This window comes from Salvia splendens, chromosome 12 (assembly GCF_004379255.2).
Source record: "Salvia splendens isolate huo1 chromosome 12, SspV2, whole genome shotgun sequence".
In the NCBI taxonomy this organism is placed as follows: domain Eukaryota; kingdom Viridiplantae; phylum Streptophyta; class Magnoliopsida; order Lamiales; family Lamiaceae; genus Salvia; species Salvia splendens.
In genome coordinates this window covers 8,977,459-9,002,741 of record NC_056043.1, presented here as the reverse complement: position 1 = coordinate 9,002,741, position 25,283 = coordinate 8,977,459, and the positions used below count along the sequence as shown (strand labels likewise).

The window sequence follows — 25,283 nt, the reverse complement described above, 5'->3', positions numbered from 1 at the left end:
CATACTGTCAAAACTCAAAAGTATCCCAATAGTGATAGTATGTTGTTATTTTTATTTATCGTAAATTAGCTTTAGTTATTTTTTTGCTTACACCTATGTTTTTATTACAAAATCTGCACAATAGTTGTAATCTTTTACTATAAAGGAACCATTATCTTTTCTAATTGTTATATGTTCTATCGAGATAGTTCACTGCCTTTTTTTTGTAAAACTTTAAACAAGCATATTTTAATGAATATGATAAAGGTGTACCTAAGTACCTTTATTAGTATTTAATCCACTTGAGAAATGGTGAAAATTATAGTAAGGGGAAAACAACTCATTTTGGGTAAAACACATTGAAAAAATAGTTAACATGCAAAAATGAGACAGTAGAGGCTTGATTAATTCTCGAGAAAAAATGAAGGGAGCTCAAAAATGAAAAAGGCTATTCATCTCCCTCCACCCTTCACTAAATATCTCATCACCAAAAAATGTCGTACTAATATGTTCCGTTCTTTACAGTTTCATTCAATTATCAATTCGTTACCAGTTGCTGCCTACCCAATTAAATTTAAGCCTCCAACCTTCTTTCTTCTTTGCCATCTTTTTCTAACTAAACTGCTTCACTTGAGTTTTCCTGCTCCTCTTCCTTCAAAATGGCTGCCCCTCCGTTCAACTCGTCGCTACTCCCATTGACCTCTTGCTGCGTGGTTTCATCATCAACTTTTGGGGAGGGGCGAGGACCATCTGATTTCCCCGCACTGTGCTCCTCTGCCTTGGCTGACATCTCTATTCTGTTGTTTCCAGTTGCTGCGGGCTGATTTGATGAATTACCGGAGCCCTGTGATGGAAGGAAAACTCCTGTGCCAGGGACTGGCAGGCGAGGCTGAGGATGCTGTGGAGGGGCTGCAGGCCATCCAGCAGATGTAGGAGGGAGAGCAACTGGTGTCGGATATGCGATGCCAGGTGCTACAGGGGTAGATACAAACATTGGTTGGACTTGGATTCCATTCCCTGGGGGTAGCTGCTGACGAGCACTAGCAGTGGGTAACATGCCGGTAGATGGCACATGGCCATATTGTTTAACAGCCCCGGGGCGAACATGACTTGGTGACCTGCTAGGAGGTAGAAAAGGGTGTGCATCACCGCCAATGGTTTTCTTGGATTGCAACTTCACCAAAGTAATAAGTATTCGCTGTTTCTGCATGGAAGGTATCGCATGCTTGGCAATATCTGCAGATCTCCCTTGCATTGTGAGAGCTGATCTGTAAATAGCAAGAAGAATTACACAAGAACAGAAATAGGAGATATTTTTTTATCAAAGCAATAAATGACAAATTTTGGTTGTAACTACATAATGTGAGTACAGGATAGTGAACAAAGAATGAATGTTAGTCATAAAGAGACAGAACATGCTGTACAACAATCGATCATTAAGCCAGCGAAGCAAGTTACCTTGAATGCAAAAACAGTAAATGAAGTAGAGAAAATGAATATTACCTTGCATGCAATAACAGTAAATGAAGTAGAGAATTTATTTGAAAAAAATAAAGATATCTGGAAGTACCCAGGTGAAAGAGAGAGATTCAGAACACCACGATAGTTTCCTGGAGTATCCATAGCCATTCCCTTACCAAAAGACATCTCACACTCTGTCAAGGATATTACACATACAGGCCTTCCAAGCCATTGTGGCCAGATATGAGGTTGTGAGTGATCACCCTATAAAAAAGTGTGAAGAAGCAAATTAGATCTGTCAGCTGCAATACAAACAAATAATACACAGAATGCACTACAGTCATGTGGGACCTCATTAAAGATATCAATGATGGCTGAGTCCGGTTTGGTGCTAACAACATTTTTAGTAAGTAACCGTTCAACAACATCTTGCAGCGTCACCGGGATGGGCTCAATTTTTGGATCTGCAAAATTTACCATAATCCTACTGAACGTATTTAACAATAAACACGTAGGAGGGGTTGGGGTGGGACATAAACAAACACAGACACACCCAGAAAGAACAAAAAGACTGCTTAATCGGCATGCTTGCTCTAGAACATACCTGTAGAAGTTCCTGAAGTACCTCCATCTTCAAGAGATGCATCTGCAATGGGGACACCCAACTGAATCATCTCTCTTCCATGACCGTTCATGGGCCTCTTTAAAGAGACAAAAGTTTGACCTGTATCAGGTGGAGCAAACAAAAATAAATTGCAAGAATAATTTTGGTGCCCAAAATGACTGGATATGCATTTGCTTACTCAACGTTGAGAGCATCAGTTATACATTTACAGGTGAAAACATAATCGAGATTCAATAGAGTACTTTATTATTTTCCAAAGCTTTCAACATGAAACAACAAAAGTACAAAGCAAAAGATCAATGTATTCTCAAAAGTCAGGACCAGAGAAGACTGGTTTAGAACAATGATGAAAGTTCATAGCTTGAAGGACAGTTCCTCTCTTCAGTGAAAACAATCTAAAACTTCTGTTAGTTACAGTTCTTTTACAAATGTTAGTTAGAACAATGATGAAAGTGCATAGCTTGACGGACAGTTACTCTTTTCACTTGGCTTTAAATTGAAATCGAGGTTTTACCAAAATTAAAGATGTGGATGGCATGACTGAAAGAGCAAAAGGAATCCCCATAAAAATCTGCCCCAGAAAAGACAAACAGAAAATGTAATTCATAATAAAGGAGCATGTCCACGCCACCATGCTAATTCCTACATCTCTAGGTACCCAGATCCTACTAGATAACAATTTGAATCTTAATTAGGATAATTCTTACTAGTGATTCTAACCGCAAATACTGAGTGTGTGATTCGTCCAAGCAAATATCTGATATTTTAAACTTGCCAGCTTAGAATCTACAGGAATTCAATGCAATGATCCTAACATTTCTGGTAAGTGGTAAGGAGCGCATTCAACTAATGTCTAATGCGTCACTATTTTAGAAGCTGTATTATTATCTTCGTAAGCACTTTCAAAATCATTATACTTTTCTAGTCAGGCTGCATGATGTACAGCCGCCACAGACATGATCTTTCATGTTGACTTCACTTTTCACATGATAGTCTGGAAATGGATATCAGTTTTCACAGCATATCACCCAAAGCCAGATTCATAATCTAGATTAGTTATTGGTGTATAATATCACATAAGTGAGTGCGAAAATAAATTAATTAGAACAGAAAAGTAAATATTCAGAGATCATACATTTCCAACCAGTATTTCGTTTTATTACTATAGTCATCAAACTGTTTGACCTTTTTTAGTTATTCCAAAAGTAATCTAAACTAGGCAGCCTATTTTAATCAATTTATTTCTGGGTAGAAACAGACAGACGCAACTTATAATGCATTTATCTGTTACGAACTTACGATTGGATCACAATTCAGATTCTGCCCTTTTCAGCTCATCAATCCAAACATCAAATTGTAACTATTCACACATGTACATACACATATTTTAATAAGTAGTATTTCCAAATTTGTTTTTCCACTAAAAACTCTGAATCATTAACTAAATGACACAAGTGAAATAACAACTAAGGATTACAAGTATAATTTTGTCCATTAGTTTTATATTTTTATTGAACATAGATTGTTGACAAATAAGTTCAATTTCAGTTTCAAATTTTGGTGATCTTATTTGCAAACAAATTAAAATGCCAAGCCAGTATAATCAAATGTGCATCCCTGGATTTTCAATTCAGGCACAAAAAAATTATTCATTGGTCTTAAACTTTATTGTTTGGTAGTCTTTCCAAACAAATCCACTATCCCCCAAGCCCAGAACGATGGGTCTGCAATGACTAATCATTATTACATGATCGAAATTCTAAATATTATTAAGTCATTATACCTATCCCAACATTCATTTACGACAATAATACAACATGATCCAGTCTATCGCAACACAGTCCAAGTCCAGTTTAGATTCCAAATGCTACTTTGATTCTCAAATCTCTTATGAAAGAAAGATACCGGGGGAAACATAATTGTTCCTTTCCCAACTGAATTGCATGCAGAGCTACTGGATTTCAACTTAATCAACATTTCATAAAGGGAGTGGCCTAGATTCAATATATATTTTCCTTTTGTCAATCTTACTTCAAACTACACCTATTTTAAACTAGGGAAAAGGTAAAAGATGTTGAATAAACATGTTTGCACTATGCACAGAATAAAGTTTAACATCACTTCACTATCACTGCTGCGTTTATTCCAGACAATTTTTAAATTGGGATAAGCAGTCTAAAAGAAACTCCATTACCATAGCAGATATGCAAAAGAAGACACAGTTGAGCAAAACCAAATGCACCCAATGATAATATGCACTTCCTGATGAAGGAAAATGAGAAATCAAATGCTAACCCTCACCTATTTTTATTCCCCAATAAGTTGTGAAACAGCTATTTAAAAATTAAAAGACTCAAATTTGATAGCATTTTAAATGAAAAAAACCAACAAAAAAAAAGAGAAAAAGAAAGACAGACATAAATATGTTTAGTTTTGTAGGTTGTCCTACAAATAGCTACTGGTAGACATACCTTGCAACTGACCTCTCTTCCCAGCAGCTCTCAAATCATTGACCAAATTATTAAGCTTTAAAATTTCTGAACCATTAAATAGATCTTCATAGAGTTTCAATCCTTCAGCTATATTAACCTATAATACAAAATATTAAACCAAATCATGTCTGATAACTGAGCTCAACTATATTTTCTAAAACAAATGCATGATAACAAGAAGAGTAAAAGAGATTACTGGTTTTCTATCACATATCTCAGTAGCAATGAAAGATTTTGGTGAAACTTCAAGGGTGGTCGATTTCTCTAATAATCCAGATCCATCCGCACTGCAAGACCCTGAAATGGGGAAGTAACAGTAGTAAGATTATAGTCCAAGCACCAGAAGCTTATAAACTCGAGGAAAAGGCTGGCTACAAATGCTGAATCTTATATTTATTTGCTTGCTAACATATTCATGCATGATCTTGATCAAACTTTCAAATAGTACCAGTATTCTCTGCCTCAACATCTGCATGAGCAACAACTTCTTGTGGGCTTATCAGTGTCGTTTCTGTACCATTTTCTTCAGATTTTTCATCAAGTCCCATCACTTCATAGATAAGCAAAAAGGAAACCCATCAGATGAATAATTTTCCTATTTTTTCGTACATCATTGATAATAGAAGCTTTTACATGGAAGATGAAGTAAAAAGACCTAATTAAGAAGAATACGCACTTAAGAGCAAGAAGGGAGTGCAATTTGGGCATATGTGTGATACTATATCTAACCATTAACTTCCACAAAGAGACTCGACTGTAAAGAGAGAATCCAACTGGAAACATTGAAGTTTAAGAATTCTTCTGAATCTTTAGGAAGCTAACTAAGCCAATTCAGTAAGTGTGGTACAAATGCCATGTTAAAGCTGAAATTTCATATTTCACTAGATGAAAAATGGATAATTAATAAGTGATCAGATCCAATAAAATTTCCATTGCTGATTTGGTTCGAAATAAATAACCTTCTAATTAAACCAAACACTATTAATAAAACCACATTTTTTGGCTTCTCGACGAAAGCCATCCACAATTAAAGGAATTTGTACATACACAAATAAACATTCAAATTCGCTAAAAAAAAACTTATATTCATACCTTCTTTCTCCTCTTTCTCCTCCACCTTTGCCTTGTTGTCTCCCTCGTCCAGTTTCTCAGTCACTTTCAGATTGCTTTTGAAACCATTGTTGAGATCCTTCCCGTTCATCTCCGCACCAAAATTCTGCACCTCAAGTCCTCCTCTCTGTCCCCTGCCTCCTCTCCTAAACTCCTTCAATCCTGCTCCCCCCATCCTCGCACCGCCCTCGAACCCCACCACTTTCTGCTGCCGCTTCCAACCGACCTGCTGCAGCGCATAGACAACATCCGCGACCGAGAAGTACTGCTGCATATGCAAAACAGGATTCCAATTGCACCTCCTCTGCTGAACGGAGCCTATGACACCGTCATACTCCCCAGGCTCACCCACCGCCCTCAAATGGTGGCACAGCGCGTCAATTATCGCGTTCGCAGCAGCAAATTCACCTCTCAGCCACATCATAAACACTTCCCTCTCATCCACCTGATGATGATGCGGCGGCTGGTTGTACCATTGCACAGGGATTTTCTCAGGCACCGCCATAGCCCCTGATTGCATTGCCATACCAAACAGATATTGCACTGCGCTCTAAACGCCGACGGCGATAACCTTTCTTCCTTTATATTTCTCAATTGCTCAATATTCGCAGTTTATATACGTAGAATTACGGATTTTTATCAATACGTTAGGGCGTTCAGATAGGAATTTAGCTCATTGAGAGATGTAAACAGATCTGCGATCGGCTGAAATACGTTCAGAAAAAGAGCTTATAATTGAGGAGGCGATTGTGAGAAGGATTGTTCCACCGCAATGTGTGTGTGTGTGTGGAGGCACACGCAGTAATAGAGTAATAATAGTAGTAGGGAGGGAGGTGATTTTCAGATCTGAGAGTGACGTGATAAGGAGGAAATTCAGTGTGTGTGTGTGTGTGTGTGTGAAAAAACTAAGATCTGAGATAAAATGGCTTGCGAAGCACGCGTATGTATGTGTGCAAATAGTGGCCTTTTTTCCTCTTTGTTACACAACTCTGGTGCTGGTGCTGGTGCTGGTGCTGCTGCTCTTTCAAAGAAAATCAAAACGAATTTATTAGCGTAGAAAACAAAAAAAAATTACTCTATTACTGTATACCAACTTATAGGAATGAAAAAATAACCGAATTTTTAATGTATTTATGATATGATATTTTCTGTATTCAATATTGGTATTGTACCGAAATATCAATACTAATCAAATTAACAAAAATAAACTCTTTTTAAATGTCGAACAGTACAATAGATAGATTTATCACCAAATGGTACTAATTTCTTAAAAGGAAGTAGAGTTAAATTTTGTAGTTTGAATATGATTTGATCCAAAACAAGAATGGATTTTGTGAGAAGGAGGTCAAATTTGTCAATTCGATACATTGGTAGGGCTTGATTTATTATTGTGCAAGTCCTTAATTAGAATTGCATGTGAAATTGAATTCTACTAGTATAGTATAGCCGTCTGTTTCCGCTTTAAATTACAAAAACATTACTTTATTAGCATTATTCATATACTACTCTTATTAAACTGTAAATTTTGTAGTAGTATATATAAATAATTGAACTGGACAAATCCACATCCACAATGATGCCAAAACCCCATTTTCCTGACACAATTCATAGTTACAACGTAACTTTCTTTGTGTTCATGACAATTCTTTGGAAGGGAAAAATGCGATATTTCATGGAGTAATAATTAAAATGATTTGTGAAGCCAATATAACTAAATTCTAGGAAAATTAAAGAAGCTGATTTTTAGAGTTCCGTTGATATGTTATGTTGGAAGAAGATAAATATAATGAAGTTGTCGTGTTATGCTTTCATTTTTAATGTTGTAACGAACTCAAAAATGATGTAACGAACTCAAAATTTAAATTATAATCCCTCAAAATTTATCACTTATTTCCATTTTCATTCGTCCCTAAAAATTTGTCACCTATCATTTTTACTATATCATATTTGGCATTGAAGACAACATTCCACTAACTCATTTTCACTCATATTTTAAAATAAAACTAATATATAAAAGTAAGATTCATATACCTCATATTTTAAAATAAAACTAATATATAAAAGTAAGATTCATATACCACTAAACTTTTTCAACTCACTTTCTATACATTTCTTGCAACCGGTGCCGTATTAAATGATGACAAATTGTAAGGGACGAGGGAAGTACTAGCTAGTACTCCTACTATATTTGTAATTAAATTTAGAAGGAACATCATTTTTGGTCCACGAACTTTACCAAAGTATCGTTTTTAGGTCCGTGAACTTTGAACATATCATTTAAGGTCCACCAACTATGAGTTAATATCATTTGAAGTACTTTTTACTATTTCCAAATTTTTTTGGACGAAAATACCCTCAATACCTTAAAGGGTGTATATTTTTAATAAATTTATCATATACTCATATTTTTTATAAATATCTTTACAATATATTTTTGACAAATTTTCTAAATATAATTTGACCTTCACTATTATCATTTAATTTTGTGACATGCAAGAAAAGATCTTTATTCAATTTTTTATTATTAAAGAAAAGTTCTTTATTCAATTTAAAAAAAATTAATATAAAAAATTGAAGAAGCAATTTTACTTGCATGTCACAAAATTAAGTGATAATATTTAAGGTCAAATTATATTTAGAAAATTTGTCAAAAATATATTGTAAAGATATTTATAAAAAAATATGAGTATATGATAAATTTATTAAAAATATACACCCTTTAAGGTATTGGGGGTATTTTCGTCTAAAAAAACTTGGAAATAGTAAAAAGTATTTCAAATGATATTAATCTATAGTTGGTGGACCTTAAATGATATTTTCAAAGTTTACGGACCTAAAATGATACTTTGGCAAAGTTCGTGGACCAAAAATGATGTTCCCTCTTAAATTTATTATGTATTTCTGAGTTTAGGTTTGTGAAGCTACGATAAGTTGGTATTCATGAGAAAAGTTTGGCTCCGCCACTAATTGAGGTTCCTAATTCTTGTGCAACTTTGAGAACTAGCTTATTGTTAATTAGCAAAATGTCGTGGTTTTCTTCCCAACTTAGTAAAATAATTAAACCAACAAAATCATTTTCCATTATAATAATAGGGACCAGTAGCATGAAAATAAGTTAAATAAAATTAATGCAAGGACCATAACTAGACAGAAGTACCAAATCAAATTCTCGATCGAACGTTTGGGTAACCAAATATTTGGGTTTAATATTTAGAGGGAACATTTTTTTTTCTAAGAATTTTGTCAAAGTATCACTTTAGGTCTGTGAACTTTGAAAATATCATTTTAAGTCCGTCAATTATAAGTTAATATCATTTGAGGTATTTTGAACTTTTTCTGGACGAAAATGCCCTTAAGGTCTTCAAATGACAATTTGGACAATTATTTCGCCACTCATCTTGCGCCAGAAGCCTATAGTCCAACAATTTTTAACGGCAAATTTTTATAATTAAATTCAATTTGGATGGTAATTGATCTCCATTCTGAAATTCATATAAATAATACTCCGAATGACCATCCAAATTAATAGCTATCTAATTTCAAGACAAATAAACTAAATATAATTCACAAATCACCTATAGTAAGTTCTTAAAATGCAATTTAGATTGAAAAATAAAATAAAGTATCAAGTCTCAATTCACTATCCCTATATAATCCAAGCCTCCTAGCTCAACTGGTTGAGAAGGGAGGCAAGGATACCGCGTCATCCTAGAGGTCGCGTGTTCGACCCCTGGGAGGCGCATCTTGGGGATTAATTTCCCTGGGGCCTAGTGGATTCACTGGCATGACTCCAGAGCTTCGGGAGGTGATTAAGCCTGTACCCGTGCCTGGACCCAGGAGCGGGGGAGGTGAAAAATCCTGGACCCTTTCCTGCGGGGCTGGTGGACCCATTGGATCCCACCTTGACAACGAAGCGCAGCTTGGTAAGACGCTTCACCTCCGACCGTTAGGCCGGGGGTCCGAGTCACTTCGGGGGGTAGTGGGGAACCACCGTCGATCCTCCTTTAAAAAAAATAAATAAATTCACTATCCCTATATAATTGGTCATCTAATAATTGAAAAATTAACACATAGTATTATTTTTTACGGCAAATTTTATTTATATTTAAATTCAATTTGGATGGTAATTGAATTAAATAGTAGTAAAAAAAATTGTTGGACTCTAGGTGTTTGACGCAAGATGAGTAGTTCAAAATACCTCAAATGATATTAACTTGTAGTTAACGGACCTAAAATGATTGTATTTTCAAAGTTCACATATCTAAAATGATACTTTGACGAAGTTTGTGGACCTAAAAAGACGTTCCCTCTAATATTTAATGTTCTAAACATGAATCAGAATTGTAAATACTACAGAAGAAGTAATTTTAATGAAAATTAACTCTAAAATAAATAGAGTGCATAAATAGAATTGATAAATAGATTGGTTAGCAATAAATGGATTGGTTAGTAATAAATGGAACTTAGAAATCAATTGGAATGATACAAAGTCCAACTTCCTTTTCTTATAGTGGGAATTGCTGAAGCCTGAATATGAAGTGTTGTGTTAATAATTAATTAACTATACTAAAAAATATGGAAACTTTATAGCTTGTGATTCGAATTTGGATGAATAGATTCAATTCGGTTGAGATTGTAAATAAAAGAGACATAAAATAGGTCCGAAATATACAAGGTAAAATTTAGAGTCAAAATAGAGGAAAGAAGATGCCCAATGACCCGTTGGGTTCGCAGCCATCCAATCCAACTCAACGACCCGCTTGGGATGCTATGGAAGAACTGATACAAGCCAACAATCATGCAATGCCAACTCATTGATCCAATCCAATGGAACGAAGCCGAGATTCAGAAGACCTCTAGTGACCCTTTGATTTCGCAAGAAAATTACTAGCAATTCACAAGAGATGCGAACCCAACGACCCGCTAGAATGATGCGGACCATATGAATGACCTACATTTCTTGCATTTTCAAGCCAAATCTATCCCCAACTATATAAAGGGGCTTAAAGCTCGAAATTTACATCTCTTGGCTCACATTTCATACACTTTTACACACCCAATACATCCATCCCATATTCCATCCAAGACTCTAAAACTAGTGGCCTAAAGAGTGTTTGAAGTCTATTGCAGCACTTACAGCCATGTGGTGTACAATTGGAATATTGATCGATGATAATGAATGGAACATGGAAGCATTGGTTGCTCTTGTAAATAAAGAAAAAGTTGGACTCTTCACACGTCTGCAATTATAGATGAAGAATAGTAAAACTTTGTGGATTCCAAAATGATAATTGAGGAGTGTTGTGGAGGGAAAAAGCTAAATCAAGGTCAAGTTAAGAAAAGAAGGTGAATCTACTAGTAGAAATTAAGAGACTAAATGCCAAGTACATTACATTAAGAGTGTCAACAATGGTGGACTTCAAAGGCCACCAAATGTGGCCCGGCCACCATTCGTGGCTCTCTTATGGCCTTCACAATGGTAAAAGTCAAAATTATAACAAAAATAACAAGGGCCACCAAATGTGGCCCTTTAAAAAAAATTTAATTTATTTTCTTTTTTAATGTTATTTTTTAATTTAACTATATTAAATTTTTGTAGACTAATAATTTGGGATCTAACATAATTTAATAAAGTTACGAATTATAGATAAATTTTCATCGTATTTTTGATAGGGAAAATTCTACAACGAAATTTTTTAAAAAACACAACGTAAAAAGATAAAAAAAACTCCACCGCTAACTACTCGGTGGCGTCATCAGAATCCGGCACATCTTCTTCACCTCTTCCACCGCCGCCGACACCGGCCCCACTGCCGCTTGCTTCGCCCGTCGCCGACCCATCGGAGAAGCCCAACTTCGACCTCCACCTAAGAATGAGGTCATAGTACATCATCTTGGTGATAGGGTCCGTCGACTTCTCGTACAAGGACAAGTTATCATGGAGTTGCTTCATCATCTGCACCTCCAGTGTTTGAGTCAACGCCGTGGTCGGTGGTGAAGGGTGCGGTGTCGCCGCGCTCGCCCGAGAGACTTGGGAAGCGGATCTAGCTTCCCGGATGGCGGATTGTTGGCCCTGCGGGCGCTGGCGCCTCGACATTGTCGAGGGGGGCTCATCCCTCACATCGTCATTCAGGTCGAATGCACGTGAGTCGGTACCACTGCTGTAGGTGCCGTCGGCCCCGTTTTTTGTCCGCTTCCCAGTAAGACCGGTCTCATCGTCGCAGATCGCCTTGAATTGAGGGGAGTCTTGGAGAAGCATGTATTCATTCCAGTAGGTGAACTTGGGCCAGCTTTCAGTATTAAACAACTGATACGATAACGCCCGTACGTCGGCTTCGCTGCGGCCGCTTTCGGCATTCTAGAGCTGTCTCTCGTAAATGTTTCTGAACCTCTTCACAGCTCTACTGATCCGGCCGAACTTCTTCCGGATCTGGCCTTCATCACGTCCGGCACTGCCTTCTGGTTTGAAGCCATTGTACACCGTCAGGACGCGCCTCCAGAAGCAAATGTCGGTCTGATCCGTGCCGATGACCGGATTCGTCGTGACCGCCTCCCAAGCCCGCGCAACAGCGAGGGATTCGTCGTCGTTGTACTTCTCGCCCCGCCGATCACCACCGCCTCGGCCACCGCCGGTGGCCGGCTCTCTGTCTCCGCCTCGCCCGCCGCCGGTGGGCCCATGCTCTCTGCCGCCTCGCCCCCCACCGCCACAACCTCGCCTCCCACTCCCACCGCTGCCGCCTCGCCCCCCACCACCGCCGGTTCGGCGACCCCCGGTGGGGGCCTCCATCTCCACACTACCGGATGTCGGGGTCTCCGGTGTACCCATCAACTGTTCCCATGTGTATCTATCAGATTCAGACAGAGGAGACGGGGAGTATTAGAATTGGGAGGATTGGATTGGGAGGATTGGAATTGCTGGGACGGGTTGTTGATCGCGTCCATATTCGGTCGGTAGTCCCCGAACCCCGATGGTTGGCGAACCAAGTTCCTCTGCTGGGATGGCTGGACCCGGAATTGGGGCGAGTGCGGACTCCACGTCTGATTGGGGAAGTTGCCGTATCCCGAGTCTCCATACCCCGGGGAATTACCATCTCCACCTTGCATTTTTTGTAGTGTTTGAGAGTGTAAACTGAAGGGATTGGAAGTGTAGAATGAAGTGAAAAAAATGGAAATGAGAGTGTATATTTATAAAAAAATTTCGAAATAAAAAAAAAAATTATAATCCGCGGCCCAGCCGCGAAACGCGGCTCGATGCAATGGAGGGCCGCGGCTCACACGGCTCAGCCGCGTGAAGGTGGCGGCCGCGGCTCAGCCACGTCTCTCGCCCTAGGGCCCCGGCTCTCGGCCTCTGCAATGGGGAGCCGCGCACCGAGCCGCGGGCCGCGGCTCCCCCATTGTGGACACTCTAATACTACAATATACTAGTCGAAGAATCTTGTCGACACATTGTTCATGAAGAGCTCAACCATTGCAAGATTTCTAAAGCGAAGAGAACATCATAATATAAAGAGAAGAAAGTCGGTGTCAATGGGGAGGAGTATTGAGATGAAATATCTATCAACTTTGAGAACTAAGCACGGTTTGGTTTTCAAAATACTAGAGAATTCAATATGTATACTACTAAATTAATTGAAATTAGCTACAATATTTGTAGCTAAAATATGTTGCAATTTTTTAAAAGTATGATAAGTATTAATTGACTTTAACTTTCAAGTATAATAAATAGGCATAGGTGTGAACTAAGGACCCGTTTGGTTTTTCACATACGATATAACAAGATAGTTATGATGAGATAAAGTTTTCGGGTCAAAGTAACGATAATGTAAGATAGTATAGAAAGTAAGGTTTTTATGATGTTGTTTGGTACACGAGATATGTGTTTAATAGTAGTTGAAAAGACAAAATTACCCTTTATCTTTACATTTATATGTTTTTTTAAGAATAAAAATGTGATTAATTATCATAAAAAATAATTTAGTAAATTAACCACTTGATTTGCAAATTATTGTGCAAAACACATGTACTAGTTGTCAATTTCTCAAATTAGATTAGTCATCCTGATTTGTAATATGTGTAATTTTCAATTTCTTAATTAAGATTAGTCATCAATTCTGATTTATGTAGATAACTAGGCGAATTATAGTAAATTTTCAATCTCTTAGTCATTCATTAACAACAAAGTCAGCCAAACTAAAAATCAAAATCAAATAAACTATTGTGGAGCTAGTTCCACAAACAAGCAAGATCAATACTTTTTTTCCTAGAATTATAAACTAGTAGAAAATATCCCCAATTAAACAGAGTGAACTTTGATATTTAATTATTCAAAAGAGGAGCTTTGTAAATAAAATCTAGGCTCAGATTGATCTTCTATCACCACAGCCCTAAAACCGATGGCATGATTCCAATCGGCAGCCAAGGCGGTGCGATGGCCATGGCGGTCGCACCACCATCTAAATCGAAGCCCAAACCGACGACCTTGAATTTGGAGCAAGAACCCCTCAGATCTGAAACAGGAGTTGAAAAAAGACGTAGTGAAAGGGGAGGTGCATTGGCGGCCATGATGGTCACGCCACCACCCAAATTGATGCTCAAATCGATGACCTTAAATCTAGAGTGAGTCGCCCTCATATTTGAAATCGGAGTTGCAGAGGGATAGAGAAGGGGAGCAAAGAGTTTAGAATGAAACACATAATTATGTGTTCTCACCCAAATTAGAAGTGCATCGCTTGGAAACTTGCTCAAACAGTGTTTTATCGGAGGAAATTTGGCCGATTGTAATACGGCTGATAACTCACAAAAACAGTGAAATTGTGCGGTTCGAGACGGGCCTTGAAAAGTTACACGGGCTCCAACTTACAAACCTAACAGTCAGATATTCACTATTTTGCTAAGATAAAAAAACACTATCTTGACATATCACATAAACCAAACGGGTCCTAAGAGAGCAATATTGTGAGTTAGAAAATGGAGAAGCTAGAAGAGAATAGACTACTGGCTGTGTTCTCAATAGGTGATTTGGCGTGATGTGCGTCCAACGTCCTCAAAGTGTTGAATGCAGTTTCATGTTGGTATTCACAAGAGGATCAAGCCCTCACTAAAACTATTCTTTTAGTATTTTTTTCTATAAAATTTTAATATTGTCCAAATTTAACATAAATTACTATGTAAAGCACTATTAATAATGCAAATTATTCAAAAATAGACTTTTAAACAAAATATAGTAACATAGCCCCTATTATTATTTTCTGCGTCCGCTCATACATCATCATGTCTTTAGTGCTTTTTGTTTCGTAAAATATGTTGATACCCCACTATTATCATAAAAATATTATTTACATATTTATTCTACATATACCCATGCTTAACCATAACAAGACAAACTTATCCGATTTGAAGCACTCCTATATTTTTTTTACTGTCTTAGATTTACTCATTCCAGTTTTACCCGTACATATGATAACATAATAAAGTACTACTTCCGAGTTCCGTCCCAAAGTAAGTAACGTATATTCTTTATTAAGATAAGTACCAAATTAAGTGACACATTTCTTATTTATGGCAAAAATTGACTTTTACTTTTTTTGAAAATTTTATTTTGTCTTCTAGTAGTATTTTGTTATGTCTTAATTTCACTCGCTAAAATTCACTTTGATAATTCCCGTAACAAAATGAATGAATGAATGAATAAAATTAAATGCATTGTCGTCAGACCAAAATTGTTTGGTAAAACGCACTATACCTTAAGCGCTGTTTGCTGAATAGCGATATCTAACCGCGTACTTGACATATGCGACAAGAGCCCCCAACAGAAAACCCGCGTAAATTCAACCCCTTCAAGGAATCAAATTCACAAACCCCCCAAACTCTCACACCTCACTGCACCCCCAACACCTCCATCATCGCCGCCGCTTCTGCTCCCTTCAAGCTACCATCATCTTCCATTCCGTCACTCAGAAACTCGCAGCCTCCCATTGCCCTCCCCTTCAGATTCGATTCGGCACCTCACCGCGCACTCTCTCACTCTGCTCCGCCCGGACCACCGCTGGCGATTTCCTGGAACACCGCCGCGGAATCCGTCTCTGAGTTGTGTCCAAATAAGAAGACTAAACCGATCGTGGTTATCGACAACTACGACAGCTTTACGTATAATCTCTGCCTGGTAATCTCTATTTTGATCATCTGTTAGCTTAATTATTTTTAGCGTTATGTATAAAATGAGATCTGACTGTTTTCCCCCATTCCTCAACTTTGAATTGTTCATCTTTGGGTGTTTTGGCAGTATATGGGAGAGCTGGGCTGTGAATTTGAAGTGCTCCGAAACGATGAGCTGACTGTTGATGATCTAAAAGAGTACGGATTTTTTGCATTTTTTTGTTTAATTATTATTCATTTCCTAGTCGGTCTTTTTTCTTTTTAATTATTAGAAGGGAAAAGGCAAAATTCTGTACTGTTTATGCAGCGTTTTTTTTTTCTTTTAGCACTCGAATAGCTATTTTTAATCTCATTTCTCAGTTCCAATTTTGATGCGTAGTATACTTTAGGCTTTTAGTAAGTTTATTTATATTTTCCCACTCTGTTCGGTTTTGACAGGCAATAGATTCATAACGTTTTTCTTTCTTGTTTCAGTTTATAATTTTGTCATTTTAACTTTCTGAATCTCTTAATTCAAAAAACAAAAATATAGTAGCAGTGACAGAAGACCTCTAAAATTTCATGTTCAAGTACTTCTCTTTATACTTACAAGGAACCTGCTATATATGAATGTAAATATATGTTCGGTTTTTACAGGCAATAAATTCAATTCTAGTTTTATCACCATGACATGAATGCAATACATATGCATGCAGATATACACTAACATACGAATAATATAATCTTGGCAATCACTGAGTACTCGTAGGCCTGTATGAACATGCATGGCCTTGCTTGATTCCACATATGATACACTTGATTGATGCTGTAAGATAATATTAGTGTTCTTGTTGAAATAGTTGGTAGTTGCCTATTGCCAAGAACACTAGCTAGTGGTGCATAAGAGAGCTTTGATGTTGCAAACAACATACTAGTTTCCGTAATATTTCCATATTTCGAAAACTAGGTCTAGTATTGAAGGAGAGGTATATATTAGCTAGGGGAATTAATCACCAAGAAGTAAATCAAAAGAATGCACGAGGGAACCAATGGATCATCGAATGAACAATAAAGTCAAATGCAATATATATGTACGCGTATGTAATCCTATATGATCGATAAATTGGTTTGATAGAGTGTATTGTGTTTCAATATGACAACCTGTTTAGGAATATGCAAATTAATTAGCAGATTTGAATATGGTTAATAACAATTATGATTGTTCTTTGTAGGAAATATCCAAGAGGTATATTAATATCACCTGGACCTGGTAATAGCTTACTCCTTTTGTTGTAATCTTTTTTTTGATGATTTAATCTTATACCTAACTTGTAGTAACGTTTTCTTGAAATTTAAGGCACTCCTCAAGATTCAGGAATATCGCTGCAGACGGTGCTGGAGCTTGGACCAACTGTACCGGTATTTGGTGTGTGCATGGGATTGCAATGCATTGGAGAAGTCTTCGGAGGTAATCTCCCATTGCATTAATAATTTTTACAAAATGGCATTTTCTTTTCAAGGAGGAGGAATTCTTTTTCCTTGATGTGATAACAATTGGGTGGTTTATCATGGATTTGTAACTCTTTAAGCATTTTATAAAGCAAAAAATCAATGAAGACCTATCAGTTTAGGTTGCCGTGTTTATGTTACATTTGTATCCTTTATTTTGAAATTGAAGTGAAATTTTTTGGTGTAGCTTTTACTTGGCCAAAGTCAAATTTATTCTCAAGTGTTATTGATCACTAAGGCTCATCATTGAACAATTTTAATCTCAAGAAGATGACGATATATGGCTATGAACGATCATATTTGACGAGCCATAAACAGCGACAAAGCCAGAATATTGAAGGACAACTTTGTAAATATGTCAAAATTTGTCAAAACTATGTCAAAATTTAATTGTTAAATAAGTTCAGACAAAAAAATACACACAGGAGTAGACCCCACACCACATTACTTTAGAATTCCTAGCTGTATATTCTTAAACATAAAATACAACTCCTCTAGTCTAAAATAACTAAGATTTATAACACAGAAGAAATTCTTAAAAATAATGTCAAAATATAAAAGAAAAATATACTTTAGAACTAGAACTTCTTAAAATTAATTAAAGTAAAGAAAAAAGTAAAAAAGAAATTGAAATATATATGAAGATGGTTCTATCGTTGGTCGTAAGGAAGAATACGCAGACGTTAAGTGGCCATTTGATGATTAGTTTCAATTTGTATGTTGAGCACAATATGGTAACTATACTAAACTTGCTAGGTGATCATCAGACTATTTATGATGGTAGGATGCTATACATATATCATTAAAATGAAAGAGGTGCTAAAACAGAAAAACGGTTAGGAGGTGCTGATGCTTTATGGCTGCAGAAGCCAACAAAATCTAGTAGTGTGACACGTGCAAAACATGTGCGAGGCCATCTTTTCAGGCGTCTTTTATGATATTCTTTTTGTAGTTATTAGGGGAGCTTGTACCACATCTTTATATTAAACCAGAAGAGTATTTAATGACAAGATGACCATGGAATGGTTTGATGCATGATTATTTAAGCAAACAGGTGTAATGTTTTAGTTGAATAAACTTGCTGCTCATCCAAAATTTTATAATCAAGTTCTCTAGAATAAAAAAATGAAATAATAAGTGAATGAGGAAGAACCAAATTTAGAATAACAGAGGAAGGAGAAAGGATTGAAATTGCCATGTTCAAAGATGAAGTAGGAAAATGAAAGATTGATTGCATCTGAGAAGGACGTGAGGAGAATTTGGTCAGCAGGATTCCACTAGAAAAAGATCACCTTTAATGTGTATGATTTCAGAGATAACATGAATATCCCCTTAAGCTTGAATTGATTTTGGAGTAGTGAAGATCACATATTCAGCTAATAACAAGAATGTCCTTTTGGTGTGCAACATTAATGCGCCTCAATTCTTTCTACAAACATTGTTGAATAAAGTTATGTGTGTTCCATTCCGGTCGGTGCGCAATTTTGCATTATTTATTGTTTGAATAGTAGGTATTAATAGGTGGATATGCTGGCTATATATTGCCATAGTGGGTCATCTTTTAAGAGGTTCTTGCTGTTTGTAGTATTCCCCTCTTTGTAAATTGGTGGAGTATTCTCACAAAGTAGAACATCGACTAAGGTAAAAACCCAAGGTTGAAATGCAACTGGATAATGAGGTCATACTGTTTGTAAACGAGGTCCAAGTTCAAAAGCAAGTGAAACAAATGGAAATGGATTATTTTTCTCCATTCTGTATATTGAATACAGTGTTATCTTCAACTTTGCTGTCCATATAAAATCCAACACTCTCAATGTTAACTTTTCTGGATATTCTTACTTGACCACCATGCATAATACTTTCACAAACTATATTCTAGAGAATGATTTTTAATTATGACTATGAATGTGTTTGATGTTTGTTATATGGAGAACTTTTGTCTTCTTTAATTTTGATGTCATTTTAGCATAGTTCGGTTTGCTCTTTCAGTATAACCGCAGATTAGAAGCAAATTTGTTTTCCCATAAAATCAAGGGCCTGGTCCCCCCTTATGCTAGGATGGAAAAGATCCAACAACTTTTCCTTGTTTGGTCTTATGATTAACTACTTTCATGTTAAGGTTCTGAAAATTGGGTTGACACATAAGAAAGGTTCTAGTATTATAGAATGTAGTGATGTGTTTTAGAAGAAAGCAGATTTTTCTGGATTGCACTTTTCTTATTGTCTCGACATTGGATTATGATATTCTGTCTTTATCCGGCTTTATTGTTTGCAGGAAAAATTGTGCGAGCTCCCTATGGAGTGATGCATGGAAAATCTTCTCCTGTTTATTACAATGAGGCTGGGGAAGATGGCTTATTTGCTGGGTTATCAAAGTAAGTCTTTCTTCATGTGGATGTGCTTATTAATCATTGTAAGGGCAATCAGTTATACTCTATATAATATTTTGCAATATTGGTAAACACCGCAATATAAATTGTCATTTTTGGTGGTCAAGGTTGAATATTTGTAAGTGTGCAATTCACATTACTAGGTAACAGATCTCAGGATATACCTCATGTTTGCAGGCTTCTTTATATATACTACATATTCCTTGCTTGTGCTTCCTTTTTTGTATGTATTCCAGTTTGGCTTTAAAATGTGGAAGATGCATTAATCATAATATAATTTGGATTATAACAGAATCCTCAGAGTACTTAGTTTCTCTGATAAAGATCAAAATTTTACAGGATGCTTTCGTATTTATCTTCCGTGACATTTCTTCTGAATCTTTACCAACATAGAAGTTAATTCCTGAATGATTCTTACTTTAATTGGGTAACGAGTAATAAATACTAAATGGCCTCTATGTTTCTTTCACCTGTTCACTCATCAATTCTTTGGTAACATATTAAAAAATGTGATATTTGATACTTGTACTTATAAACTCATCATATCCCTTTTCAGTGTTAGTAGTGTCCCTCCTAACTGCTATCTGCAGACTGTGTCATATAATGCTTGTCACTGTAGTGTCTCGAGATGAAGATGACTTACTCAAAGTAATCAGATGAAATTGGGTAACTGGAATATTGCACCCTCCAAATTACTTCATGTTCAAAATATTGTTTCGGTTGACGTTTTCCTTTTGAAATGGATGAGTGTCAAAAGTGTCAAGATAATGCGTGCCAATTATAGAGTGCGAAATGCCGCCTTTTCATTTAAAGAGTGCCAAACATCTGATGAAATTCACAACTTTTGGCATCTTGTATCTTTACATAGCTGCAATGTCCCCTTGCCTAATAAAATATGTCGTTGTCATCAATCAACTGAATGAATGAGATATTTATGTTTTTTGTACAGCCCATTTACAGCTGGTAGATACCATAGCCTGGTTATTGAAAAGGAAAGTTTTCCTAGTGATGTCCTTGAGATTACTGCATGGACAGAAAACGGGCTGATCATGGGTGCTCGTCACAAAGTGCACATGCATCTACAGGTAACACTTAAATGTTTGTTCTATCTGTTATGCGTAACTACCATTTGATGGCCTGATTTGGACCACGAAAAAGGTAACTATTTTCCTTGATACTGCCATATTTGCAAGAGATGCAAACTTTACTTGTACTAGTTTGCATCTTATGTCTGTACCCTGGAGTATCGTTTAATGATCATTAGATTATATTAGAAATAGTTCTTTTATCTCATGGCATCCCACATCGCATAAGTAAATATATTAGCTCAATGAACTCTTCTAGCAACTTGGGTCGTTGTGCCCCCACCCCATCGGTTTGGGACATTACTATTCGTCGATGGTTGCTAGAAAAGCAGCGATGAGAAATTTTAGGGCCGAAATCATAGAATATTGTTGCACTTTGCATGGTTAGGTGGTGATTGGATTGAGATTGATGGTTGTTTTGTGGGTAAATGCAGGGAGTTCAGTTCCACCCGGAGAGTATCATAACCAGCGAAGGAAAAACCATTGTGCGCAACTTCATTAAGCTTATCGAGAGAAACGAAGCTAAATCCAAAAACTAGACTCTCTTTAAAAGTTCTATATTTACTTATTTAGTCATTCTGAATCAAAACCACAGTTTCATGTTATTTTTAAGTTCACTACAGTAATAAAGCAACATATTTTACTCATCGACATTGTAGTGTGTGAATGTGATAGGATAAGTATGAGAAGAGGTGGAGTTGTGATTCCATGTGGGTGAAGCTCAACTCAAAAGGTGGTTATAGCCTTTGGAAATCGGTTATCCACGTCAGCTCGGAAGTAGCCGTTTGAAGTGAGGATCGGGAGTAACAGCACGAGTTTGTTGCGAGAAGATCCAACCTCTCTCTGTTTCTGTTGAAACCATTCACATATAAGCAGTCGACGCGCACACACACAAGTAGTTAGCTCAATCATAATTCTCTCGTTCTTGTGGTAAACACTCAATAGCTTCTTGCGGTTTTGCTCATTGATTCATCGAGAGATTGTAGATAGATCGAGAGATTGTAATCTTGAGAGTGAAGTGAATAAAGTTTCATTTTGTTGTCCGTGGACGTAGATAATTCCGATCAAACCACGTAAACCCTTGGTGTGTTTTAGTTCATCGCTTTCTTGTTGTGTTTGTGGAGCTACAAACCTTACAACTGGCGCCGTCTGTGGGAAGCGGAGCGATGGCGACGACGAAATTGGAAACCAAGAAATTCACCGGGCGCAACGACTTCGGGTTATGGCGCATCAAGATGAAGGCGGTCCTTGTGCAGCAGGGTTTGGCGGAGGCGTTTAAGCCTATCGCGAAAGATGATGCAGTGGTGGAAGAGGATCCGCAAGCTGCGATCAAAAGGCAAGAGATGCTTGATCGCGCGCATAGCGCAATCATTCTCTGTTTGGGGGATAAGGTCTTGCGCGAGGTGGCCAAGGAAAAGACTGCCGCTGACGTGTGGTCTAAATTGGAGAACTTGTACATGACTAAATCTTTGGCAAATAGGTTGTTCATGAAGCAGAAACTATACTCCTATCGATTTCATGAAGAGAAGGGCGTAGAGGAGCAGCTAGAGGAGTTCAACAAAGCTGTTGATGACCTTGAAAACATAGATGTGAGTTTGGTTGATGAAGATAAAGCTATTCTCCTTCTTAATGCCTTGCCCAAATCTTTTGATCATTTGAAGGATGCGATGCTGTATGGCCGAGAGAAAACGATTACTCTTGAGGAAGTTCAATCCGTTTTGAGAGCTAAGCAATTGCAGAGATCCACCAGCAAATCCACCGCTGATCAATCTGGAGAAGCCTTGAATGTCAGATTCAAAGGCAAGAAACCACTGCAGAAGAACAAGAATGCAAAGGCCAAGTATCAAAGGGATAAAGATCCTCAGAAAAAGGAGACTAGGGAATGTTTCTACTGCAAAAAGCCGGGGCACTTAAAGAAAAATTGTTACTCTTGGAAGAAGAAAGTTGCTGAGGAACATAATGGTGCAAATGAGGCTGATATAGTAGAGGATCTGGAGATACCTCTGATAATGAATGTAGTTGAGCAAGATATTGGCAACTCTTGGATTATGGACTCGGGATGCAACTTTCATATGAGTCCTCACAAGTCCTGGTTCTTGAATCTAACCAAGAGTGATGGCACCGTTCTACTAGGAAACAACCAGATCTGTCAAGTAAAAGGAATAGGGGACATCAAGATCAGAAATGAAGATGTCTCATCTTTGATTCTAACTCAAGTAAGGTATATACCTGAGGTTAAAAGAAATTTAGTGTCACTTGGTGTTCTTGAGGCAAAGGGGTGTGTGTTCATGTCTAAAGGAGGGCAGATGATAGTGTCTAAAGGAGATAAGGAATTGTTGAAGGCAACTAGAATTAACACTCTCTATTATCTGCTTAGGGAAACTGAAGTCAGTCCACATGTAAATGCTACTACCAGTTGTGACATGGATTTATGGCACAAGAGGCTCGGGCATGTCTCAGAAAAGGGCCTCAAAGAACTGATCAAAAGGGGCTTGATAAAATCTGGAGCTCAACAGAATCTGACAAGCTGTGAGAATTGTGCATTAGGAAAAAGCAAGAAGCTCCCATATCAGAAAGGTATTCATACTTCTACCTCTCCACTTGATTATGCACATTCAGATTTGTGGGGGCCTTCACCAACTGTTTCTGAGGGTGGAGGAAGGTATTTTATGTCCATTATAGATGATTATTCAAGAAGAGTTTGGATATACATATTGAAAGAAAAATCTCAGGCTTTTCTAAAATTCAAAGAATGGTGCTCTGAAGTGGAATTAGAAAAGGAGAGATCTCTCAAGTGTTTGAGAACTGATAATGGACTAGAGTTTCTTTCAAATGAGTTTCAAAGTTATTGTGCTCAAAAGGGCATTAGAAGGCACAGAACAGTGCCTAACAATCCTTAACAAAATAGCACTGCTGAGAGGATGAATAGAACATTGTTGGAGAGAGTTAGGTGTATGATACTTGGCTCGGGTGTTCCTAAAAAATTATGGGCAGAGGCAGTAACAACAGCAGCAGTCTTGATCAACAAATGCCCCAGCTCAACTATTGATTTTGATACCCCGGATTACAGATGGCATGGCAGAGACAACAGCTACTGCCAACTCAGGAGTTTTGGGTGTGCTGCATATGCACACATAAAGCAAAGCAAGCTTGAGGCTAGGGCCTTGAGGTGCATTATGTTGGGGTATTAGCCTGGTGTGAAGGGCTATAGGCTCTGGTCCATTGAGCCCGGGAATCACAAATTGGTAATAAGCAGAGATGTCAAGTTTGATGAAGGCAAGATGCCATTCTCTGAGGTCAAGCAGCCCACAACAACCATCTCTGATCAGGGTGGTACTTCAACTGAGGTGGAGCTAGGCAGAATCCAGAATCATGGAAGTGATGATGATCAGTTCCAAAGGGAAGAAGAAGAGCCAGCTCCAAAAGCAAATGAGGGCCCTATTCCAGAAAATAATGAAGAGCCAGCTCCACAAGCTCAGAATCTTGATAACTATTTGCTTGCAAGAGATAGGCCTAGAAGAGTACAGAAGCTACCTACAAGATACAACCAAGCTGATATGATATTCTATGCTTTGTGTATTGCTGAGGAGATAGAGTATTCAGAGCCACTGACCTATGCAGAAGCCATCAAGAGCAAGGAGAAGGAAGCATGGAAGAAGGCCATGATTGATGAAATAAAATCCTTGTTGAAGAATGGAACATGGATCCTAGTTAAGAGATCTGATCTGCAAAAGCCCATTGGATGTAAATGGATTTTTAAGAGGAAGATGGAGGTTACTGGAACTGAGAAGCTTAGATACAAAGCAAGGCTTGTAGCCAAAGGGTACTCACAAAAGGAAGGCATAGACTTTAATGAAGTGTTCTCTCCAGTGGTAAAGCATGCTTCTATCAGAATTCTGATGGCTCTCACAACACAATTTGATTGGGAACTACATCAAATGGATGTAAAAACAGCTTTTTTACATGGAGGGCTTGAGGAGAAAATTTACATGCTTCAACCAGAGGGTTTCATAGCTCCGGGTGATGAAGATAAGGTGTGTCTCCTCAAAAGAAGTCTATATGGTCTGAAGCAGTCAAGCCGACAGTGGTATCTCAAATTTGATGAAGAGATGCACAAGCTGGGATTTGTAAAATCCAAGTTTGATGGATGTGTGTACATCAGATTCAAGAATAAGATCATTGTGGCATGGTTGTTGCTGTATGTCGATGATATGCTCATAGCTAGCCCTGATATCAAGGAAGTAGACTGCATAAAGAGGCAACTCAGCTCAGTGTTTGAGATGAAGGATTTAGGTTGTGCTAAAAGAATTCTTGGCATTGATATTGTCAGAGATAGAAAGTCTAAAAGGCTGTGGCTGATGCAAGGTGATTATCTTGGAAGGATATTGAAGAAGTACCATATGTATGACTCAAAAGGTGTCTCAACTCCTCTGAGCCAACAGTTCAAACTCTCTGGCAGCCAATCACCAAAGGATGACCAAGAAAAGAAGCAAATGAA

At 37.5% G+C, this 25,283-nt stretch overlaps 2 protein-coding genes across 2 annotated transcripts; one reads left to right on the top strand and one right to left on the bottom strand.

Annotated features, from left to right (window-relative positions):
* Positions 1-383: 383 nt before the first annotated feature.
* On the bottom strand, positions 384-6,680 carry LOC121759445 (RNA demethylase ALKBH10B-like). Its single transcript, XM_042155020.1, has 8 exons — positions 5,650-6,680; positions 5,006-5,107; positions 4,754-4,854; positions 4,537-4,654; positions 2,045-2,164; positions 1,792-1,904; positions 1,550-1,704; positions 384-1,247 (listed from the first exon to the last, which is right to left on the bottom strand). Exons 1-8 carry the CDS (start codon positions 6,191-6,193, stop codon positions 596-598), a joined length of 1,905 nt encoding a protein of 634 aa, XP_042010954.1. The 5' UTR covers positions 6,194-6,680; the 3' UTR covers positions 384-595.
* An 8,777-nt stretch (positions 6,681-15,457) lies between these two features.
* Positions 15,458-21,834, top strand: LOC121757496 (anthranilate synthase beta subunit 2, chloroplastic-like). Its single transcript, XM_042153029.1, has 7 exons — positions 15,458-15,829; positions 15,950-16,020; positions 17,034-17,071; positions 17,159-17,269; positions 19,586-19,685; positions 20,650-20,785; positions 21,220-21,834. Exons 1-7 carry the CDS (start codon positions 15,458-15,460, stop codon positions 21,322-21,324), a joined length of 933 nt encoding a protein of 310 aa, XP_042008963.1. The 3' UTR covers positions 21,325-21,834.
* The last annotated feature ends 3,449 nt before the right edge of the window (positions 21,835-25,283 follow it).